The sequence below is a fragment of the Onychomys torridus genome, chromosome 20 (assembly GCF_903995425.1).
Source record: "Onychomys torridus chromosome 20, mOncTor1.1, whole genome shotgun sequence".
Classification (NCBI taxonomy): Eukaryota; Metazoa; Chordata; class Mammalia; order Rodentia; family Cricetidae; genus Onychomys; species Onychomys torridus.
Genome location: NC_050462.1, coordinates 47843210 through 47866975, shown reverse-complemented (window position 1 = coordinate 47866975; position 23766 = coordinate 47843210). Strand labels below are relative to the sequence as shown.

General features: G+C 34.5%; 1 protein-coding gene across 1 annotated transcript; it reads left to right on the top strand.

The window, feature by feature from the left end:
• Positions 1-15138: 15138 nt before the first annotated feature.
• On the top strand, positions 15139-16077 carry LOC118571107 (olfactory receptor 6C68-like). Its single transcript, XM_036170019.1, has one exon. It carries the CDS (start codon positions 15139-15141, stop codon positions 16075-16077), a length of 939 nt encoding a protein of 312 aa, XP_036025912.1.
• The last annotated feature ends 7689 nt before the right edge of the window (positions 16078-23766 follow it).

Here is a 23766-nt window from a genome sequence, read left to right as displayed (position 1 = left end):
CCCTGAGGGGAACCAGAGTGTTCCTGTCATTCACTGTTCCTCCTCCCAGCATTCAGGTGTTCAACTTAAACTTCAGCCTAATAGAATCCTTAAAGAAACCTCAAATAAGCAGATTCTCCTGGTAGAAAGTGCTGGAATTGAGACATAGGTATATATCTTACTTCTTACTCCATACCCCAGATACTCTCTCAGAGCAGGTGTTACTAGGAAACAGCAGAAAGGAGGAGATCCTCGACTTGGGAAAAGAACATCCTCTAGATTGTACCGTACCCTGGGCAAGGTGTCAGAGAATCATGTAAGTCATGAAGGCAGATTTCTATGAACTTGACCCACAATAGGCTCCTAGAACCTGGAGGAATTAACCCACTTTGGGTTATATTTTCTTCCACTTGTGTGAGCTTTTGTCTACTTAGTGATACATTTGCTCTGGGGTCTCCTTCAAGAGGGTATCTGAGGGTACTAGTCACACAATGCCCCTCCCAAGATACCACCATGAAGGGAAGTCAGATTAGTCTATACAAGGCTCTGGAGTTGGGGAAACCTTTTTCCAGGAGACCCTTCCAACAGCCCTTCTGCTTCACAGACATTCCTCCTCTGGAGGAATAACAACCACAGGAATCCTCTGTATTCCCACCTGTCTCCTCATCTAAGTTCGTTTCCATAGAGCCTGCTGTTCCCACAGTCTTCTTATATCTCTGTGTCTTTTCAAAAGCAAGTATTTCAGAAAACTTTCATACACATCTTACCCATCATGTCCACCTACCAAGTTCCCATTCATCCTGTAATGCTCAACTCAATTAATTCCTCCTTGAAATGTGCTGCCTAAGCATATCTCATTGCTATATTATGCCACAACTAGTATGAACTTTTTGAAAAATTGTAATTATTTTTATAGTTTTTCATTTACTATAGATAGCAAGTGCTAATATATGAATGGCACTTAAAGGAAAACTGAAATGGCTTTTAATTTAGTAAATTTAGTACATTCTTTTACTTTATAGTTATAAGAAAATAAAATACACAACAACAGAGAAGTCTTTTGATGTTGATTTTACATAAGACTTCCCAAAAAACTTGCTTTTGTGAACATAAATTTTGTACTTGAAATTTTTAAAGCATTGTTTCTTTGGTACATATCTAAAGGATTAGGTCATCATAATCCAAAGAGATACATGTACACGTGTTTATTGTGATACTATTAATAATAGATAAGAATCAATTGAAGAGTCCATCAACAGACGAATAGATAAAGAAAATATGGTATATATACACAATGGAGCTTTACACAGACATAAGAATAAAATTAAGCTATTTGAAAGATAATGGATATTACTGGGTATCATTATGTTAAGGAAGATAAGCAAAATTCAGATAACTATACTTTCACATCCAGAATATATGTGCTTTAGATGTAAGACACTAAAACAGAGGTAGGACCATTTGGAAGGAGAAAATGTACCATCAGACAGGGGAAACAACAGACAGCAGAGGGAGGAGTAAATAGTACATGATATTCATGTATAAAAATGTGATAGTGAAAAGCCACTGTTTCACACAAAAATATGGTAATTAAAAATGGTAAAAACATGTTAAGAGATAAGTTTAAATGCATTTAAAATATAAGAAAGACTTGCAAGGTCTAGGAAGCAGAAGCTTACTTCAGAAGCTGCAAAGAGTATTCACGGGTATCATGAGTCACTACCACCATTTGCTCTTGCATTCTGGATGCTTCTCTTGATTCTTTTTTTAATATACCAGAATTTTTGTTTCCTTCTTTCCATAAAAGATTATCTTCTGGCACATAAATGGTACAGTTCCCTGCAAACTCCAACTCATTTTTAAATAGTTCTTGCTTTTAATTTTAAATTTGGTGGTAGCTATTGAGACATAGTTGATATACAAGAAGCTGCATTTTAAGGCACATAATCATCCATGAACCCATCATCACAATCAAGTTGATAAAAAATATCCAACAGCTCCAAACCACTGCCTGTCTCCCAATTATCTTTGTTTTGTAATTTAGAAAGAAGGTTTAACATGAAATCTAGGCTTACAAAACATTAAGTGAACCACATACTATTGTCAACTATGATGACACTATTATGTTGTAGATCTTTAGAATTTATTCAACTTGATAACAAAAATGATGCAATCATCGGCCAGAAATTTCCAGTGTCTCTAATTCCTCACATCTGACAACTACCATTCTACCCTCTGTTCTAAGCTGGATTACAGTGATTCCTACATTATTTATCATTCTATGACCTAATTTTTTGGTTTAGAAGTGTCTTCCAAATGTGTTGCATATGTCAAGATTTCCTGATAACTTAAAGATGAATAATATTACATTTTATATATTTCATGCATTTTCTTTTTAAATTATTTCTTTATTCACTAATCTTCAGATAGACATTTAGATAATTTATATGTCTTCCTAGTATAAATGATGAAAATATATGAGTATAAAATTGCTTAGTGAAGGTTATTTTTTCTGTTCTCTTGTAAATATATCCAAGGTGGGATTTCTGGGTCATACAGTAGTTCTGTTTTCAGTGTTTTCAGGAACCGTTATGTTGTTCTCTATAATGATGGAACCACTTTACACTCCCATTAGCCATGTGTTTTGTTATCGTTGTTGTCTGTTGTTATCATTATTGTCACTGAGACAAAGTCAAGCTGTATCTTCAATCTGGCTTGGAACATATGATCATTCAGGATCAGCCTCCTCAGAGCTGAGATTAAAAGCATGAGTACTTTACCCCCTGTGTTTTTGGTTTGCATTCTCCCAATGATAAGAGACGTTGAGAAATTGTCCCCAAGCAAGGTGACTCCCTGAGTATATTCAGGTCCACTGCCTGCTTTATCAATTGAGATATTTTAGCCTTTTAAACTGGTAGGGTCCCTTGAATATTTTGCAAATTAACTGCTCACCTACTATGTTTATGAGTATTTTCTTGATCCCATGAGTTGACTTACTATTGTTTCCTTCACTACACAGAATCTTTTCAATTTGTGGCTTTCTCAATTGTTTACTTTTGCTGAGCTTATATATAACCAGCAAAACAACAGACACTTCATTTTATGAAGATTTCTTTGTCTATTTTTCCCTAGGAATTTCTGTGTATATGCTAGGTCTAAGTCTTTGATCTATTTTACTTGCTTCCACAGGAAGGGACTGTGCAGAGATAGGTTTGCATCCTGACTCGATGCTCTTTTCTTCACATTTATACATCCCTTGTTTTGTGCCTAATTTTAATAGATTATATTATTTATTGATTCTGTTTATATATATTTATTAGTTTTATTTTCATGTAAAATTTAAGGTAAATTGTGGTGGAACAACTTTTGAACACTTATGTATTACACTCATTGCTTAATAAAGAGTTGACTGGCCTATAGCTGGGCAGGTAGAGACTGGGCAGGAGAGTCAGACTTGGAAGACACTGGGAAGAAGGTGGGTGGAGTCTAAAGGATTGCAAGCCAGACACAGAGGAAGAATGATGTATAGAAAATGATGTAACAAGCCATAAGCCATATGGTAAAACCTAGATAAGAAATATGGGTTAATTTAAGTTGTAAGAGCTAGTTAGTAACAAACCTAAGCAACTGGCCAAGTATTTATAATTAATATTAAGTCTCTGTGTGGTTATTTAGGAGCTGGCAAACAGTCCCAACAAAAATCTCTTCAGACAGTAAATATCCAATTTGATTTCTTTGTATGTGAATACCAAGTTTTCTCAATTCTACTTATCATAGAAACTAACCCTTCTCATTGTGGATTCTTGGTAACTTGTGAAAGATCAGTTTCTGGTGCATTCATAAACTTATTTATGTGTTCTCCAGTCTATACAATTGGTTTACATATTTCTCTCTATACTAATACCATACTGTGTTGCCTATAGTAGCTTTCACATTTACTTTGAAATCAGGAAGTCTAATATCCCCAACTGTGTTATTCTTTCTCAAGACTGATTTAAATATTCAAACTTTATGGTCATATTTTGTGTTCTAACAAATAAAACTTATCTGGGGATCAGAGAACAGAGCTAGTCACTAGATTAGACATGGAGGCCAGACAATGGTGGCACACAACCTTAATCCTATCACTTGGGAGGCAGAAATCCATTTGGATCTCTGTGACTTCAAGGCCACACTAGTGGTGACATACATCTTTAATCCCAGGACTTGAGATCTCATGTCTTTGCTTGGGAAGAGCACATGCCTTTAATCCCAGGAAGTAATGGCAGGAAGCAGAAAGGTACATAAGTTATGAGGACCAGGAACTAGCAGCTTTTAGCAACAGTTCAACTGAGACCATCAGCAGTGAGGACTCAGTAGCTTTCAGTCTGAGGATTCGTGGAAACAGGATTGGCTGAGGAGTTGGCAAGGTGAGGTTGGCTATGGCTCATTGTTTCTCTGATCTTTCCATTTTCACCCCAATATCTGGCTCCAGGTTTTTCATTAATAAGACCATTTAACAATTCATTGTACAAAACTTGGGCAGTCTATACCATTTTTTTCCTTCTATGAAAAAATATTATTCAAGTTTTGGCAGGTATTGCACTTAATCTATAAAATATATTGCATAAAATGTACATTGAAACATTGTTAAGTCAAGTCCAACTATTTCTTTTCTAATTCACTCATCAATAGTTTAACCAACAAATCTTTCATCTTCTCATTTAAATTCATTTTATTATATTAATATTATTGTAAATGAGATCCCATATTTGACTTTTTACAAAGTGTTTGTTTTTGTATGTTGATTTTATATCTTGATGCTTTATTGAGTTTGTTTATTGATTCTAACAAATTGTGTGTGTGTGTGTGTGTGTGTGTGTGTGTGTGTGTGTGTGGTGTGTAAGAGAAGGGGGAGAGAGAGAGAGAATCTGCTCATTTGTCCACGTGAGTGACCATATGAAAACAGACATCCTATCTGAACCTATGTGAAAGCCCACAGAAAGACTATGCACTTGCATATTAGTTCTATTATAAATATTTATCAAATAATCCTACTCTTCTTGTTTTTATTCTTAAAATATAACTTTTGGGTTTTTTTAACCTTTTATATATTTATTGTGTGGGGGTAGGAAATCTGAGTATGGATGCATGTGGGTGTGTCCTGTGGTGTGTATGTGAAGGGCTGAAGACTACTTATGAGAGATGGTTCTCTCTTACCTCCATGTGGATTTTTGTTTTGGTTTGGTTTTGGTTTTACATACTATTCTGACATGTTTGGTTTTATCTTCTTATATTTTGTTTCATTTTATTATTATCCTTAGAAAGCTGTTTGTTTTCTAAAAAGAGACAGAAAGGGAGTAGATCTGAATGACAGTAGAGGTGGGAAGGAACTGAGGGGGTAGAGGAAGGGGAAACTGTAATAATAATATATTGTATAAAAAAATCTATTTCCATTTAAAAATATTATTCAAGTCTTTCATTTGCTTAGTTAGAGCTATCCCAAGATTTTTTTTGGCTATTGTGAAAGGTACTATTTTCCTGACTTCTTTCTCAATATGTTTGCCATTTGTACATAGGAAAGTTACTGATTTTGTGTGTTTTGTATCTTGCTGTTTTGTTGAAGTGTTTATCAGCTCTAGACATTTCCTGGTAGAATGTTTAGGATTTCTTATTTATGAAAAGATGGTGATCTATGAATAAAAATACATTGAATTCTTCCTTCCTTTCCTTTTTGTATCTCCTTGATATCCTTCTGTTGTCTTATTATTATTGCTAAGAATTCAGATATTGTCCTGAAAGGGTGTAGAGAAAGTGAACACCATTTTCTTGTTCATGATTTTAGTGTAATTGATTTACGTTTCTCTCTGTTTGAGTTAATATTGGCTGTGGGCTTACTGTCAATTCCCTTTATTATGTTGAGATATATGTCTTGCATCCCTAGTCTCTAGGACTTTTGTCATGAAAGGATGTTAGATTTTTGTCAAAGAGGTCTTTCAAAACTAATGAGATGATCCTATGGCTTTTGTCTTTCAGTCTGTTTATGAGGTGAATTTCATTTACTAATTTGTATATATTGAACTACTCCTGCATCTCTGGTATGAAGATAATTTGATCATGGTGGATAATCTTTTTATATATTCTTGAATTCAGTTTGCAAACAATTAAAAATTCTTGCATCTATATTCATAAAGGTTATTTTTCACTTAGTCTTGATGTGTTTGGGGTATCAGTGTAACTGTAGTTTCATAAAAAAATAATTTGAAAATTCTCCTTCAGTTTCTAGTTTAAGAAATAAAGTGAGGAGTGTTAGCATTAATTCTTTGATGTTATGTTAGAATTGTGTGCTGAATCAATCTGTCCCTGGGCTCTTTGATTTTCTTTTTGGTTGGGAGATTATTTAATTATTACTCCCTTTTCACTGGTGGCTATGAGCCTGTTTAAATTGCTTATATGGTCTTGACTTCACTTTGGAAAGTCATATGTATCAAAAAAATTCACCCATTTCTTTTATGTTGTCCAGTTTGGCAAAATACAGATTTTTTAAAGTATGTTCTTAAGATTCTCTAGATTTCTTTGGTGTCTGCTATACTTTCCCTTTTTGTCTCTAAGTTTATTAATTTGAATATTCCTTCTCCATCTTTTGACTAATTCAGCTTAGGTTTTTGTCAATGTTCTTGATTTTTCTCAAAGAACTAACTGTTCATTTCATTATTTTGTTTGTTTTATTGATCTCAACCCTAAGGGTTTTTTTTATTTATTTTATATACTAACCACAGTTTACCCTCTTCTCCTCCCATTCCCTCCTCCCACCTCCTTTTTATCCCCCCTCCTGCCTTGCTCATATAATCCCTCCCCCCTCTCTTCAACTGGACTCCCAGGGCCCCACCCAGTGCTTGGCTGTGGATCTCTGCATCTGCTCCCAATAATTGATGAAGGTTCTGTGATGACGATTAGGGTAGTCACCAATCTGATTACAGGAGAAGGCCAGTTCAGGCACCCTCTCCACTGTTGCTAGGAGTCTTAGCTGGAGTCATCCTTGTATATTCTTGGGATTTTCCCTGACACCAGGTTTTTCCCTAATCCCATAATGGCCCCCTGTATCAAGATGTCTCTTTCATTGCTCTCCCTCTCCATCCCTCCCCCATCCCAATTCCTCATGTTCCCATGCCCCATTCCCTATCCTTTACCTCTCACGCCCAATTTACCCAGGAGATCTCATCTATTTCCCCTTCCCAAGGCAATCCATGCATCCTTCTTAGGGTCCTCCTTGTTACCTAGCTTCTCTGGGGCTGTGGATTGTAGCCTGGTTATCATTTGCTTTACATCTAATATCCATTTATAAGTGAGTACAAACCATGTTTGTCTTCCTGGGTCTGGGTTACCTCACTCAGCATAGATTTTTTTTTCTAGTTCCATTTATTTGCCTGCAAATTTCATGATGTCATTATTTTTTACTGCTGAGTAATACCCCATTGTGTAAATGTACCACATTTTCTTTATTCATTCTTCAACAACCCTGAATTTGATTATTTCTTCCCATCTACTCTTCTGGATATTACTTCTTGTTTTAGAGTTTTCAAATGTGTTATTAGGATACTAATATGAGATCTCTCCAATTTTTATAGAGGCACTTAGTTCTATGAATTTGCCTCTTAGAACTCCTTCATTGTGTTCCATGGGCTTGAGTATGCCATGTTTTTATTTGCACTTAATTATGAAATATTTTTAGCCTCCTCATGATTTCTGTCTTGAACAAATTTTCATTCAGTATTGAGTTGTTCGGTTTCCAGGAGTTTGTATACCTTTGCTGTTTCTGTTGTTATTGATATTGTTATTGTTATTAATACATGGAAGTCAAATAGGACATAGGGTGTTATTTCAATTTTCTTGTATTGTTGAGACTTGTTTTGTGTCCATGACCACTTGTATGTGGTCAATTTTGGGAAAAGTTCCCTGAGCTGCTGATAAGAAAGTATATTCTTTATTGTTTGAATGGAATGTTTGTAGATGTCTACTAGGTCATTTTGTTCTGTGGCATCTTTTAACTCCAGAATTTCTCCATTTAGTTTTTGTCTGGAGAACCTATCAATTGACAAAAATGGGGTATTGAAGACATCCACTATCACCATGTGAGGATCAGTATGTGATTTCAGCTGTAATGGTGTTTACAAACTTAGGTGCCTTACAAACTAATGGTGTTAGGTGAATAGATATTTAGAATTGCAATATCTTCTTGGTAATTTTTTTACTTGATGAGTATTTATTTTCTGGGCCTTTGGTCTGGGTTTCTTCTCTTTCCTCTGTAGTTTTTAGTCAAAGGTTTGGGTCTTTTCATAGTGTCCCAGATTTCCTGAATGTTTTGTGACTTCATATTTTTATCTTTTTTTAAATTTAACATTTTCATTGATCAAGTTATCCATTTCTTATACTTGTTCAGATTGACAAGTTAATAGAGTTACTCAAAAGAAAATGTTTTCAAAATCAGATCCCCCTAAGCATACTTTAGTCAATAGAAGATTTAGCATATTGTTTATATAAACATTTATTGTATGAACACAGAGTCTTACATTTTCAAATGTGTTTTTTTTACTAAATTAAAATGATCAACTTTAAAAATGTTCAGATTGGGAATAGAGAGATGGCTAAGCAGTTGAGAGTACTTAACTGTTCTTGCAGAAGACCTGGGTTCAATCTACAGAATCCACATGGAAGCTCACAGCAACCTGTAACTCTGACATCCTCTTTTGGCCTCTGTAGGCATCATACAGTCTTGGTACAAAGACACACATTCAGGTAAAACACTCATACACATAAAGCAAAATAAATAATTTTTAAAGAAGAAAAACATGGCTTAAAATGAATAGAATATCAACTAATAAAGATTCAAAAATGATACATCCTATAAACATTAAGCAACATTCAATAGTTTAATTAATACAAAATTAATTTTGGCAGAGAAGTCATTGGTTGATATGATCTGCATTTAATTCTTTGCTTTATTTTGTTGGTTTGGATAGAAGATCTCAGTATATAGTTCAAGCTAGCCTCAAAATTGTGATCCTCCTGCTGCAGCATCCCAAACACTAAGCATTCACCACTATTCCTAGTTAAACTTTTGATACTTTTATATTCTTTCTCCAGTGTTACAAATTTATTATTCCCTAAACATTAAGTGAATATTCCTTTTTGCTCAACTTAGAAAAACATTAGGAATTGGGGATATTTTACATAAAAGGTTGTTAGTTTGTAGTTTTCTATGAAAAAAAATCCGTTTTTCATGGTTTGTTTTTTCTTAAATTTTATTAATTACATGTTCAAAAGTTATTTTTGAGACCAAAACTTTTTTTTCATTTTCATTTGGAAATAGGATTTATTATTCAATTTCTCCTGTTTTTCATTATGCTTCAATGAAAATATTTCTGCAATCCAAATAGAAGACAATATTTTACTGATATAATGTTTCAACTAATCTTATTTGAGCATCAATGAAACAGCTCTGTTGGAAATGTCTTGTGCAAGGCTGTAATCTCATCTTGATCGCCATATGAAGTTGAACAAAAGTAGACCCCACAAAGTATATTCCTTCTGTGGCTTTTGTTCATCTTCTATTGTGCTTTCAGTTAGTGGGAGGTCTTTTTCTGCTACAGTATATAGAATGGGATGGCAATCATCTAAGTGATTCATTTTTATTTCAATATTAGGCAGTATGTGATCATATTTTCAAGTAACTGTGTCTGTGAAAGGGTGATGGGTTTTTCCTATTTTTTCACAAATTGCCTTGAAATGTTTTTTGTTATCCAGCCCCACTTAAGTGGTAGTAATTAGTCAAAGATAAAATTGAACTCATGATCCTCATGTGTGAATCTCCAGAGTACAAGTCTAAGGGTAGATAATGTACTCCCAATGTTTGCTGTTTTGTCAACACACATTAAGAACATTAATGTTAAAATGATTAAAAATAGATGAGAATATAAAAAAAGTTAAGTGTCTCATGTGTATCCAAACTAACATTTTCATCTATGTGGAAGTTATGTAATAAAGTAGGATAATCAGCAGTCAACTATATATTTCACAATATAACTTGATGTGCTATGGATATGTATATATCATTTGAAGTCCCATACATCTTCATGTCCTCATCAGTTATCCATTTGGCATAATATATTGAAGTATTGCCTTCTAAGAAAATTATCCAGAGATGCTAGGTAATGTAATGACAATGAGATTTATTTTTTTTTAAATTCTGTTGTATATTTTTAATGATACTATGGGATTTTTTTAAAGCCATGAGAGATGTGTGGAGAAAAGAGACCAAATCTTGATATATATGTAGTCCAATCTGGCCTTATCCTTTATCATTCCTGAGTACTGGGATTATAGCCATGCACCACTATGCCTGGTTCACACCATATTCTATTTATGTGTATGAGTGTTCTACTTATATGTATGTCTGTGCACCATGTACATGCAGTTCTCACAGAGGACAGAAAGAGATGTAAGATCCTTAGGAGTGGAGTTTCAGACAGTTGTGAGCTATAATGTAGGTACTAAGAATCAATTGCAGTTCCTCTGAAAGAACAGCCAGTGCTCCTAACCACTCAGCCATCTCTCTAGCTTACCCATTCCCATTATATTCTGAATATATTGCATCCCCTTGCCTTTAAGCCAAATTTGAGAATTGTTGTTTATCTGGGGGGACAGTTGCTGTTTCCAGCATTAGATATCACCTCAGTGAGACCTTGCCTCTAGAGAACTATATAAAATGACCCTCACAATAATATTATTTATCTCACACTATGATGTTTTTAGGTGTATTACCATTAATTTATTAACCATTAATACAGTAGTATTACTCACAAATGTACATTATTTTCTACCTTCCTAAAATTATGATATAAGGCCTAGCCATTATTTTTGTCTGCTTTGTTGACTGCTGTAAGACTACTACCCTGAATACTTCCAGAAGTACATACTAAGTTCTTAGGAAATGTTCACTGAATAAATGAGGACTTGTGTTTTAGAGAATGGAAGGAAGTGAGGGCAGATGGGTTATACAAAAGAAGGCAGAACTTCATCCATTATAAAATAGTGTACACATATTTACCTGGAATTGTGCCAGATATCTAAGCATTCTTTGTTCCTGTTTCGTCCATCCTCACCCTCTCAACCATCCAATGGTGGTGATTGTGAAGGAGGTTTGTTCACTCATGAATCTCAGAGATCTCTACTTGTTATTAACAGTCCCTCCCAAGACCTAACAGAGATGTCAGTTAGAATACGGAAAGCAGAACCATGAGTTCTTAACACTACCATCTTCTATCCTGGTGCATTTTCAAAACAGTCTTTCCAATACAAAGAAAAATCCTATCTTTTATCAAGGCAACATATTAAGATTCTTTCCAAGTACATCATACCCACTCTACTTCCTTTTTGTCCACATTTAGGCCTCACAGATTTTTTAACATATCTGACAAAAACAACCACACAAACATGAAATGTTTCCTCCTAAACTAAGAATGCCTTATGAATGGTGTGGTAACTAATAATCAATGTGCCAAAAAGGTCACATAAAACCTTGAGACAGTATGAAAAGAAGCAATGCTCACAAGAGTCTAAACTGATAATGGGCATTACAAATGTGATAAGAAAATATGAATTCCATCAATGGAATGATATCCAACAGATTTTTCAGGTTTCCTCACTTGATCGTTGAGTTTATCTCTGTTTTGTTTTGTATTTTTTCTTTCCTTTTATTATAGAATTTCCATAATGTCCATGAGTTACTTTGTAAAGATAAAGTGATCTTATGCCAGTTTCATTATCATGGACAATACAGGAAAAACTTTAAGTAGTATTGTTTGACTCTTGCTATCCACCACCAACAGTGTGTCTAATGTAGTTAGATGTTCTCATCCCCTGGGCTTTTCCCTGTTGTTGCCTGTGAGAAGTTGATTGCCAAAAAATTATTATCTTGATTCCTAAGTGACTTTTAAACATGATGCTCCAAGGATTCCACTGTCTTTTGTTATGGGTGGAATATACAAATTATAGAAACAGTCTGTAGTGCTAAATATATCCAGAAACTCAACTATCCTTAATTAATCAACTGCCTGTCACCAAACCAGCAATTTATGCTGTGCATTAGTGTATTGTATCTAACAAGGAAGCAAGGACAAGCTTAAATGTCAGATGCTCTGTCATGGAAAAAGTCTGTGCCAGGGGCTCAAGTACTTCAGGGCCTTTTCAGGATGCATGTGATTCCCTGAGAACACTTAGTGTTTACATCTCTGACACAGTGTCACTGTTCAACCTGGACCTTGCTGTCAGCACAGACAGATACACTGACAACAGATGTCATGCAATGACCTCCAGCCGAAGGGTAAGTATAAATAGGTTTTTACTCTACATATGTTTATGTGTATTCTTCTATGTTTTGTATACACACTTGCAGGAAATGATGAGTGGGAAAATATAGTGATATGTTTTTTCCCTTTAATAAAGTTGTAGACTTAGACAATCAATGTTGAATACTTGCCTTACCATTTCATGGAACAAACCTACAATCATTTATGAAATTTGTGCTGGAATGATGTCCCTAGAAATAATGACCACGCCTGATTTAGAAAGATGCAAAAATAAAATCCCTCCAAATCAGACATATATCCAGTTTTTAAACTTTTAAAATTAAATATATTGACCCAAAATCTCAGTGAAAGGACAGTTTACTTAGATTTTTATTATTCATTTTTGGTGTCTAGAAAATATATTCAAAATATCATCTAATCAAGATGAATATTATGGGATCATTAAATTTAAATATTTGTTTAGGTCTGAATTCAGGAAAACCCATGTATTTAAGATTAAAACTTAAAGGTAGACTCGAGACCTAAGCAAAGCTGAATTCAATACACAAGGAGCTGGGTGGTGAGTTGAGACTGTGAAAAGAGGAAGATGTGGCCTGATGTGGGGACTATAATTCCCATCACTTGGGATGTAGTGACAAGAGTATAGCAAGGTGGAGGCTACACAGTGAATGCCTATATAATATACAAAAGTATTATAATTTATATAATATTTTATTATACATATTATATGGAGGAAGCCCATTGAGAGGTTCTCAGAATGTGAGCTGCAGTCACCTTCCAATGACAATGGATTTTATGGAATGTTAGGAAGCTCTCTAACATATTTTATTTTTTTACATTTATATTTTTATTGTTTTATTTATTGATCTATTTTGCAGGGGTTATAGCTCAGTATAGGAGAGACCAATAGTAGCAGAAGGCAGTGCTCACTCAGACCAAAAAAAATAAAAGAAAGAAAAGGAAAGTAGAAAGACATTGTTCAAAGGTCTACAAGGACATGAATCAAGACTTTCTGAAGTTAACAGAGTCAGCAATGCAGTTAGATGGGGAAATAACCTCTAATGTTCTATAGACTGCAATGTACTGAGATTCTGTGAAAACTCATACAAATTTTTGAAGGTTCCTAAAAGAAATAAATGGTCCTTGAAGCGATAGATATGCCACATATTACATGTGGCTAAAAATGTTACAACAAAGCCCATAAACATGTTAGTTACTATGATTCAGGTGAATATGCCACTATATTTTTAAAATAACTCTCTGATGGAAATGTTCCTAAACCATAAGAAAATGACACAGAGGAATCAAATTACTAAACAGTCTAAGGATTAAAACGGAGAAAATCAGTTATATTTGGCATTTTAATCTCTCTCAGCCCTATTGTTAAACATGAAATGAACAAATAATGGCACAGACGTGTGCATGTAGGTTTTGTCCATAACTATACTATTACACCACTTGTACCAACATGACTTCTAACTGTGCCTCCCTTTATTTCTCAACCATTTTGGTTCAGACAACAAATCAGACTAGCTCTTCCAATGTCTTGATGACCAAGACAAAACTCTGTGTTTGTGAAAATGAAGCCTTCAGTCAAGTACATTCCAATAATGAGAGGACAGCAACTAAGACAAACTGAGACTGAGGACTGTCTTGCCTCTGATTGAGGAAAGAGTGGGCACATACTTTACCTATTGGCACCTCAGATTTCCCATTTTCAAAGCAATAGAGGGCCAATAAGATGTCTGTCTGTTTCTTGCACTTTTCCCTTGTTTCTTTTTTCTGTATCCATTTTTCTTGTTTGTTTTATCCTTTTCTGGTTTGTTTTTATTTTATCTTATTGTGTTGTTATTATTATTACTGTTTATTATTATTGTTATTGATAATCACTTTAGATGTTTGTTTTCTAATTAGAGAGAGAAAGAAAGGGTGTGGATTTGGGTGGGTGAGGAAGTGAAAAGTTTCTGGGAGGAGTTGGGGATGGGAAACAGTAATCAGGATATATTGTATGGAAAAAAATCTATGCTCAATTAAAAAACTAAACAATAAAATCAGTGGGTTACAGGTCTTTACCTCCATGCCTAAAGTCCTGACATTAATACTTGGGGCTCACATAGTAGAAGAAGAGAATCAAGTACCCCAAGTTTTCCTCTCACCTCCAAATACATATACTATAGCATGTGCATAAACACACACACATAAATGAATATATATATATATATATATATATAATAAACAACCTGGAGATAAGAGACATCCATACTTTGCAGAATATTGCAAGGTAATACATATATGGTACAGTTAGAAAAGAGCTTGGTGTATATCAAAACATTATATTTGTTTAATTGTTTATACTGAGTTAAATCACAGGAAGATATGCAAGGGCACATTTTTAGTGAATAAGATTAGAAGCTAGAAAGTAACAGTTTGAGAAGTAAATAATATACAGAATGTGGATCTGAGGTAAAGAAGAAGGGAGGAAGGCAGTTTTGTGATAAGGATATTTTGCATCTCTGTTTTAATTTTCTCCTTAATATATTTTATAAATATGCACTCACTTATATGGCTAACTAAAACCACAAATATATATACTAGTAGTATTGTATTATTATAATAATACAATAAGCATATGTGTAACTATATGTCTTCTCATTCTAAAATTCTTCACATTAATAAAAATGGCACATAGATATTAGGTGAATTGAAGGAATATTCATGAAAATGCTCATCACTGTTGATTTTTGTCATTGAATTCTACAGGCAAGTCTCCCTGACATTAGCACTTAGATGTGGAAAATTCCTGGGGTGGATAATGAAAAATCACACATCAATTACAACATTCATCCTCCTGGGACTCACAGACGACCCTCAGTTGCAGGTCTTCCTTTTTATTTTTCTATTTATCACCTACCTACTGAGTGTAACTGGTAACTTAACCATCATTACCCTCACCACAGTGGATCCCCACCTTAAAACTCCCATGTATTTCTTCCTCCAAAATTTCTCTTTCCTAGAAATCTCATTTACAAGTGCCTGTGTCCCAAGATTCCTATACAGTATTTCAACTGGAGACAGAACAATTACTTACAATGCATGTGCAACCCAATTATTTTTTACAGACCTCTTTGGGGTAGCTGAATTTTTTCTTCTGGCTACCATGTCATATGATCGCTATGTGGCCATCTGTAAACCTTTGCATTATATGACCATCATGAGCAACAAGTTGTGCAGAACAATGGTTATTTCTTGTTGGCTGTCAGCATTCCTGATTATCCTCCCACCACTTAGTTTAGGCCTTCATCTGGAATTCTGTGACTCTAATATTATTGATCATTTTGGATGTGATGCAAATCCTATTCTGAAAATATCATGCTCAGACACTTGGCTAATTGAGCAGATTGTAATATTCTCTGCAGTATTGACCTTCATCATTACTCTTATCTGTGTAGTCTTTTCCTACGTGTACATCATAAGGACAATTCTAAAATTCCCTTCTGCTCAACAAAAGAGAAAAGCCTTTTCAACCTGTTCTTCACACATGATTGTGGTTTCCATCACCTATGGCAGCTGCATCTTCATCTATATCAAACCATCTGCAAAAGAAGAGGTAACCATTAATAAAGGTGTGTCGGTGCTTATTTCTTCCATATCGCCCATGCTGAATCCTTTCATATATACTCTGAGAAATAAGCAAGTTAAACAAGCTTCTCGTGACTTACTCAAGAAAATTGCATTTCTTTTAAAGAAGTGAAGTATGCCCATGCTGACAAATCAAATTGTCCTATCTCATTATTTTCATTATAATAACAAGCTTTGTACTTTCTTAGACTACAGGCAATCAGGTGACCTCTTATGGTTTTGGGGGGGTTGGGTTTTTTTTTTTTGTTTTGGGTTTTTTTTTTTGATGTGGTGCTTCTGTTGTGGTAGAATACCCATAGAAATCAGGAAATTGATAAGGGTACATGGGAGCCATGGGCTTTTAAGAAAGAAGAGATATAATTCACATGGTATGAAGGGAGAATTAGGGATAACAAATAAAGGTTAAGTGTGGTGAGAGATGGAGCAATAAGACAGAAGAGGGAATTTGGGAAGCCATAATTAACACTAAAGCTCTTCTGGAAAGAAAAATGGCAACCTATTTTTAGAAGCTTCTTAAAATACATATGTACACATATATAAACAGAACTTAAATGGAATCACCCTATAATGGGGCAACAATGCTCCTCCTAAACACCACAGGCTAACAAGTAAAAGCCCAATGGCAGGTATGGAATACTTCTTTTGTCTTTGTTGGTTGGTGAGGTCTCATAGACCTCCAAATATTACAGACTACTGTCATTGCTTTTGGATATCCTCCATAAATAACATCCTATTGCTGAACACACCACATACCTAAGTCACAGAACATGAAGAAATCAAACTGTTGCTTACCTGGAATCTTCATGCCTTTTGACTAGCTGTCATATTTCTGGAAGGTGTTGTGTATGATATTTGGAGAGCAAAGTAATCATCCTTATTATCCAACTGTGAAACTACAACAGCTTGAAAAGATATAACCACTAGTGTAGTAGTGGCATGAATGTTATATGAATAACCAAACATTTTCTAGCTGGATTTAAGACCATTCCACAAAATGAAACCTATGCCCAGTTCTGCTGATGAGTCTGGGTAGGTCATAAACCCCAAGAGAGAATCAATTACTATTCTGCTAAATAGACCTAGTATTAAACCAACAACTAAAGATATAGTATTAAACTGATTCCTAAAGATTTATAGTTATACCCATACATAAGTTTGTCACTCAGTCCTCATCTGAGAATCTTCTTTTGTGGTGATGATGAATAACAGACTCAAAGTAGCCAACATGCCAGACTACAAAGTGTTCAGTCCTAAATAGGGCATCTATATCATGCTTCCTCATTCCAAAGTTCAAGGATCATCATAGAAGAGCACATAGAAAGATTACAAGTCAAATCAAATGGTTATAACAAAACAGTGTTTCTTGACACATCAGGGCAGTTGCAGATTAACTGACAATGTCTGGATGCATGAACAAGATCTGCAAAAAAATCAAGCTTGGCAGAATCACAGGGTGGAAAGGGGAAGTGGTACTGAAGTCTTTGCCTGAGTTGGGAAGCTATTGGCAACTGGTGGTATTACGAAAGAGTCAGGATTTTTCAGGGATGAGGTCCCTGAAAGGCTACTCATGCTCCAAAGGACGGCCCTACATCCAGGCACATTCTGTAAGCACTAAGTCATATGAATGATTTTAAAGTCAGAAATCACATGACCATCTCAATATATTCAGGAAGGGCTATGCACAAAAATCTGCATACCTTCATTGGAGATTCGGGTAGAGGGAACATATCTCAACATGGTAAAGGCTATAGATGATAAAACTTTAACTAACATGCACCATGTAGAAAATCTCTAAACACAATAACACAAGTAACAAGAAAACTGTCCATTCTCGCCATTCCTTTTCAATATTTGAAGTCTTAGCAAGAGCAATATTTGTGGAGCCTAGTCCCAATAGATAAATCTACAAAACACTCCTACACCTAAGGACCCAGAAACATTGTGAAAAATGGGCTGGAAAAGTGTAAAATCCAAAGGGTCAGAGAGTTTTCTGTGAGATGGTGTACAGTAGCATCAGAAGCTGTACCCATGAGGTCACAACAGAACTGCCTAAAAATGAGCTGAACAAAGATGACACTAATGAACATGTCAAACTGCACAAGGAAAAGGCCACAAGGTCTCAATCCTACACAAAGAACTACAGACAACTCAGCAAAGCTGGGAGAGGTGGCCCTCCCCAGGAAGGAACACATAATTGGTTGACAAACGTCAGCCCTGAATACACACATACAAGTAACATTAGATGGACTCAACAGGTTATGTGTGGGAATATATATGTTTACATATATATTTATATATGAAATGCATATACATATTCAATAGCAATTGATGAAAAAGAACTTGCAGAGTGGAGAAGGGTATGAAGGGAGGAAAGGGAAGAGATAAATGTATTTAAAATACAATCACTTCTTCCTATTCCCATGGGGTATTCATTTATCATGGTATATCTTTCCTTGTTATCCCACTCTGTTTCTGATCCATCTGGGACCTCCCACTCCCCTAAGCTCTTTTCCTCTGAACCTTGCCCTCCATTAGCCTCCCTAACCCCCAATTTGCTTGAGAGGTTCCCAGAAATCTTCAATGATGACTCCACTGTAGACTACTGGCAATGGTCGAGAGGGTCCCTGAGCTGACCTACTCTGGTGATTGGATGGCTGAACACCCTAACTATCATGATAGAACTCTCATTCAGTGACTGATGGAAGCAGATGCAGAGATCCATGGCCAAACCCCAGAGGGAGCTCGAGGAGACCAATGGGCGCGAGAAAGGAGTGATTATATGAGCAAGAGATACTGAGACCATGATTGGAAGAAGCACAGGGAAAAATAGCTGAACTAGTAGAAACACATGAACTGTGAACCAATGGCTGAGGAGTCCCCAGTGGAACTGTACCAGGCCTTCTTGGATAAGTGAGACAGTTGATGATCTTGAACTGTTTGGGAGACCCTAGGCAGTGGGACTGGGACCTGTCCTTGTTGCATAAACTGGCTTTCTGGAACCTAAGGCCTATGCTGAGACACTTTGCTCAGCTTTGGTGTAGGAAGAAGGGGTCTGGACCTGCCTCACCTAATCTACCAGGCTGGGCTGACTCCCCAATGGAGACCTAGCCTTGCAGGAGGTGGGAATGGGTGGTGGATTGGGGGAGAAGGCTGTGGGTGGGAGCAGGGAGGATAGGGGAATCTGTGAATGATATGTAAATTTTTAAATATTATAAAATTAAAATATTTTAAATAAATAAAATATAATTGCAAAACTTAAAAATAAGAATGAATAGAATTAAATTTTTGAAGGATGAAGCTGTAGTTTTATTTCTTTTAGAATGAATAAGGTCACAGTATTTTATTTTATTTTATTTTATAATTTGTTGCAATGACTTATTTCTGAACAACTATATAAAGGACAACAACATATCTAATAGAAAAAAATAGCTGTGTAATTTGAGATTTCTCTACATTGTTGAATTTCATTATTGTGAATGTTGTTTGATATCAAATTATCTGTTATGCCACATCCAGGTAAATCAGCATTGGAAAAATATTAGGTCAACAGGGAAGGGTTTAAAAATGTCCAGATGCCATACTACCCACAGATTTAATTCAGTTTGTTTTTTAAAAAAGATTCTAGCAAATATTACTAAGAAATACATATTTTCTACTCTTGTTATTTCTTTATACATGGATATACATTCTATTAAAGTATAATTTTCAAATATTTTAATGTAGTTCATACAAATAGAATATATGTTTGACCATGATAGAATATTTTGTTCAAATAATTTATCAATGACACCCAGGTGGCAAGTTTCTTTCAAAGAAGAACACAGAAAAAAATGCTAGCTGATTGTATGTCTGTCCACACAATTTTCTAACAGATGTTAAACTGGTTAATGACCTACACAGTTTTGATGATTATCTTTTCAATTATAAACTATGTGTAAGATCATCTATTCTATACCCTAAGCAAAAAAAGCATCATTAAGCATGCACACATTTTTCTGTAAATTTCAATATGTTTCAGATGATCCTGTAAAACAGTGACTTTATAAAGCCATAAAGTTGAATTTCTTTATTTCTAAGATTGGAAAAACTTGTCATCAATTGATATGAACAGTTTTCCTGGATGTCTCCTTTTAATCAAATCTGTTGTTTGACAATTTCATATGTATATATAATGCATTCTGATTACTCTCATCCTCACCCTCCAATATCTCACCTTGGTCAACTCTTTGGCCTCTACCAATACTTTTCCATTGTTCATGTCTTGGTTTTGTGTAGGGATAACACTGAGAGGAAAGAGCCAATGAGGAGGGTAGTTTATTATAGAATATGATACAATTATGTATTTTTAACATGGAAAAGTATTTACACTTAGACAGTAACTTCCTTTGAGTATATATATACTTTTTCAATGCAAGCATAGATATCAAGCAACTTTTTTATCTTTTATTACCTATGAGTTAAGTTAAACAACACATTTTCTGAAAATTCTGAATTGTCCTTTTGTCAGACAGTCATTGATTTGTATTTAGAATGTGTCTAATAAAACTGTTGCATATTTATGTCTCTAAGGACACAAGTCCCACTGTTGCTGCTGTTTGATATTCTGCCAATTAGCGACTATTACATTCATTACCCATGTTTGTGTTTGGCCACAAAGGACTCTCTTCTTTATCCTCTACTTATCCATAAAAGACTAGCATAATAAAATAATCACCTTTCTTTACTATTTGAAATTCTTTTTGTCCTGAGAAATTGGAAATCATCTACCAAAATGCTCTGAAAATCATTTATATGTCTTAATTTCAGTTTTTGAGACATAATAAATTGGTTACTGAGTTTAGAGTAGAATATGATCTTTAATGTGAATCTTTTAACCAAAAAAAGCATTAACCAAAAAATTCTGTAAAAGAATTCTCTATATCTGTCTACATCTTCATAAGGTTTGTGCACAAATTTAATCACACTCTATAAGCTTTACTTTTAGGAAAACCAAGATTATAGATCAACTAAAGTCATGACTGCCTTCCAGAAGAGTAAGTATGCTTTTCTCTTTCATTGTTCTGAAGTTTGATTACTTCAGTTTCTGTCTTTTTCCACCATGCTATTTTGCTAGCCTCTTTAGTAGTCACATTAATCATTTAAAAATCAGAGGTAGCCCATGGAGAGGCCTTACCGTCTTCTAGGAGGGAATGGGGAGTGGGTTGCAGGGCAAAGGCTGAAGGGTCTGGGAGGAGGGGAGAGGGGGATCTGTGATTGGTAGGTAAATTTAATTAAAAAAATCTGTTAGTTAAAAAAAATCAAACAAACAAAAAAACAATGCAAAACAAAGTAAAAAAAAATTCAGAGGTAGCAAAAATCAATTTTGGTGTTCCTAGACAAGGAAATATGTATTTATGATGTCATTTCTGCTCTACAAAAATTAAATATATTAAATAATAGAATTCATTGGAAATAATTTATACATGCATCCTCAGGAAGAATATGATCATAACTTGTTCACTCTTTTTATCATAATTATTTACTCTATACTAATCATATATTTCCAAGAAATATACTCTAATAAATTCATAAGTACTCTCAGAAACAAGGTAATTTTAAAGGCAAACAGAATGGACCCACAATGTCACTTTCACCAATATGTATACAAATGAAAACTGTAACACCCTTCATGAAATCTCCAAAACATTTGCAATGTTGTCACTTGTGACTACTGACTTTGCAACAAATGAACTTGAAATCCTCAACATTGAAAATGTTCCTAAACGGAATTGATTGATCATTTACTTCATATTGAGGTTCAAAGGGGAAAAGACCTTACTGATCAGACAAGAAAGAAGGTTTACAAATCTGCGATTGTACGATAAGTTAAGATACAACATGAAAGTTAAGGTCAGAATTTTCATATTTGGGCTCAATTCCTAAATGATCTTGTCTGGAAGGATACTATCCCAATCCTCATGAAGCCTATCTGATTTCTATTAATATTTCTTTCCCATGATTGAATTATTTCCCTTGTCCTGTAGAGATGCTTACAAACCTTATCTGATTATGATTATCTAATGCCTTCATTTGTAACTGTCTTAGTAGACACAGCATGACTCAGTCCAACAACTTTAAGAAAATACACCTCTACATTTCTTCCAGGGTGTAATTCATAAGAAATAAGAGTGGCCATTGTTTGGGGGCTACTATTTTCATAAATCTTTCTAGCTTGAAGCAGAAAGAAAATAGAACTCTCTATTTACAAAATGGATTAATAGACCAAATACTTTTCATAACTCATTTGGAAAGATTAATCATATCTGGATCTGGGGGAAATATTCTGATTGTTTTGATAAAGGAGTGAATAAAATTGAAAACAATAATGTCTTCAGAAATAAATCCAGAATCCAACTGATGCATTCTCCAAATTGTAGAAGCCTTGCTCTGCCTCTTGTTAATACACTAGACGTTCATAGAAGATTATCAAAGGCACCAAAAATTCTCATCTTTATTCCCAAATAAAAGAACAAAACTATAGTATTCACAATGGCCATTGATTAATTAAAAAAATTAATAGAAATATTAGAGCAATTTAAGGAGCAAAGGAAGAAAAGCAGAATGAAGACATAAATGAACATATGAACCTGAGATACTGGCCCTAACTTACTATCCACCAAGAAATCGTGGGGAATTATATAACCAATCATCACAATAACTCCATAGACTAGATACTGTAGAGGGAGCTGCGGCAAAGAAATCAATAGGAATAGAAAACACATATATAGTTTCTAAAGATTATAAAAGCACAGGAAATACACTCCCTCATTGGATATCAGTTGGTAGTAAGGAATTATAGAGAGTCATAGGAATTATTAAAATGTTAAAGATAGCCTCAAAACACCAATGAATTTTTGCTATAAGGCTCATATAAAAAGAAAATTCTTAGAAGTCATTCTATGATTATATTTGTGTAGGTCAAGCAAATATTATGTTCATTTCAGGATTATTTCCGTAAACTTTGATACGACACTTGTTGATCCATGGAAATACATATTCAAAGGATTGTATTGACATCAAAGATGATATACTGAAGATATTTCCATATTCCCATGTTCATTTCATCATCATTAACAATACCCAACATATAAAACTAAGTGTCCATCAATAGATGTATAAAGAAAGAAAATGAGGTATAGATGCCAAATACAATCTGTACACCTTAAATAAGAAGGGAATTCTGACATTTGTAACAACATATATGGAACAAAATGACATTATTCTAACCAAAAAAAGCCAAGCCCACAGTATGGTAATTTAATTTTCAATCCTATTATGATGGAGAAAATCATATATGGGACTTTGAGACCACATTGAAATTTTATTTTTACTTTTTTTAAAGCATTATGTCATTTTCTAATATATCTGTACTACTTTGCATTCCTGAGAGATAAATGGAGTGTTGCCTTCTCTCCACATACTTGCAGGATTTGTTGTCATTCACTTTTGATATATCGATAAAAGACTTAAATGTAAGACCTTAAACAGCAAAAAAAAAAAAAAAAAAAAAAAAAAAAAACTAGAAGAAAATGAAACAAAAGTCGACACATGAGGTGTCATCAAGCTAAAAGGTTTCTTCACAACAAAGGAAAATCTCAGGGAGTGAGAAGAAGACAATCCACAGATAGGGAGAGAACATTCGCCAACTACACATCACACAATGGAGCTAATATTTAAAGTATTTAAGGAACTCAATAGTAAAAGATACAATTTTAAAATGGGCAGAATATATGAACATATACATCTAAAAAGAGTGGCCAAT

Bases quoted from the DNA above. Each gene is read 5' to 3' on its own strand.
- LOC118571107 (XM_036170019.1), top strand. From the start codon at position 15,139: ATGAAAAATCACACATCAATTACAACATTCATCCTCCTGGGACTCACA.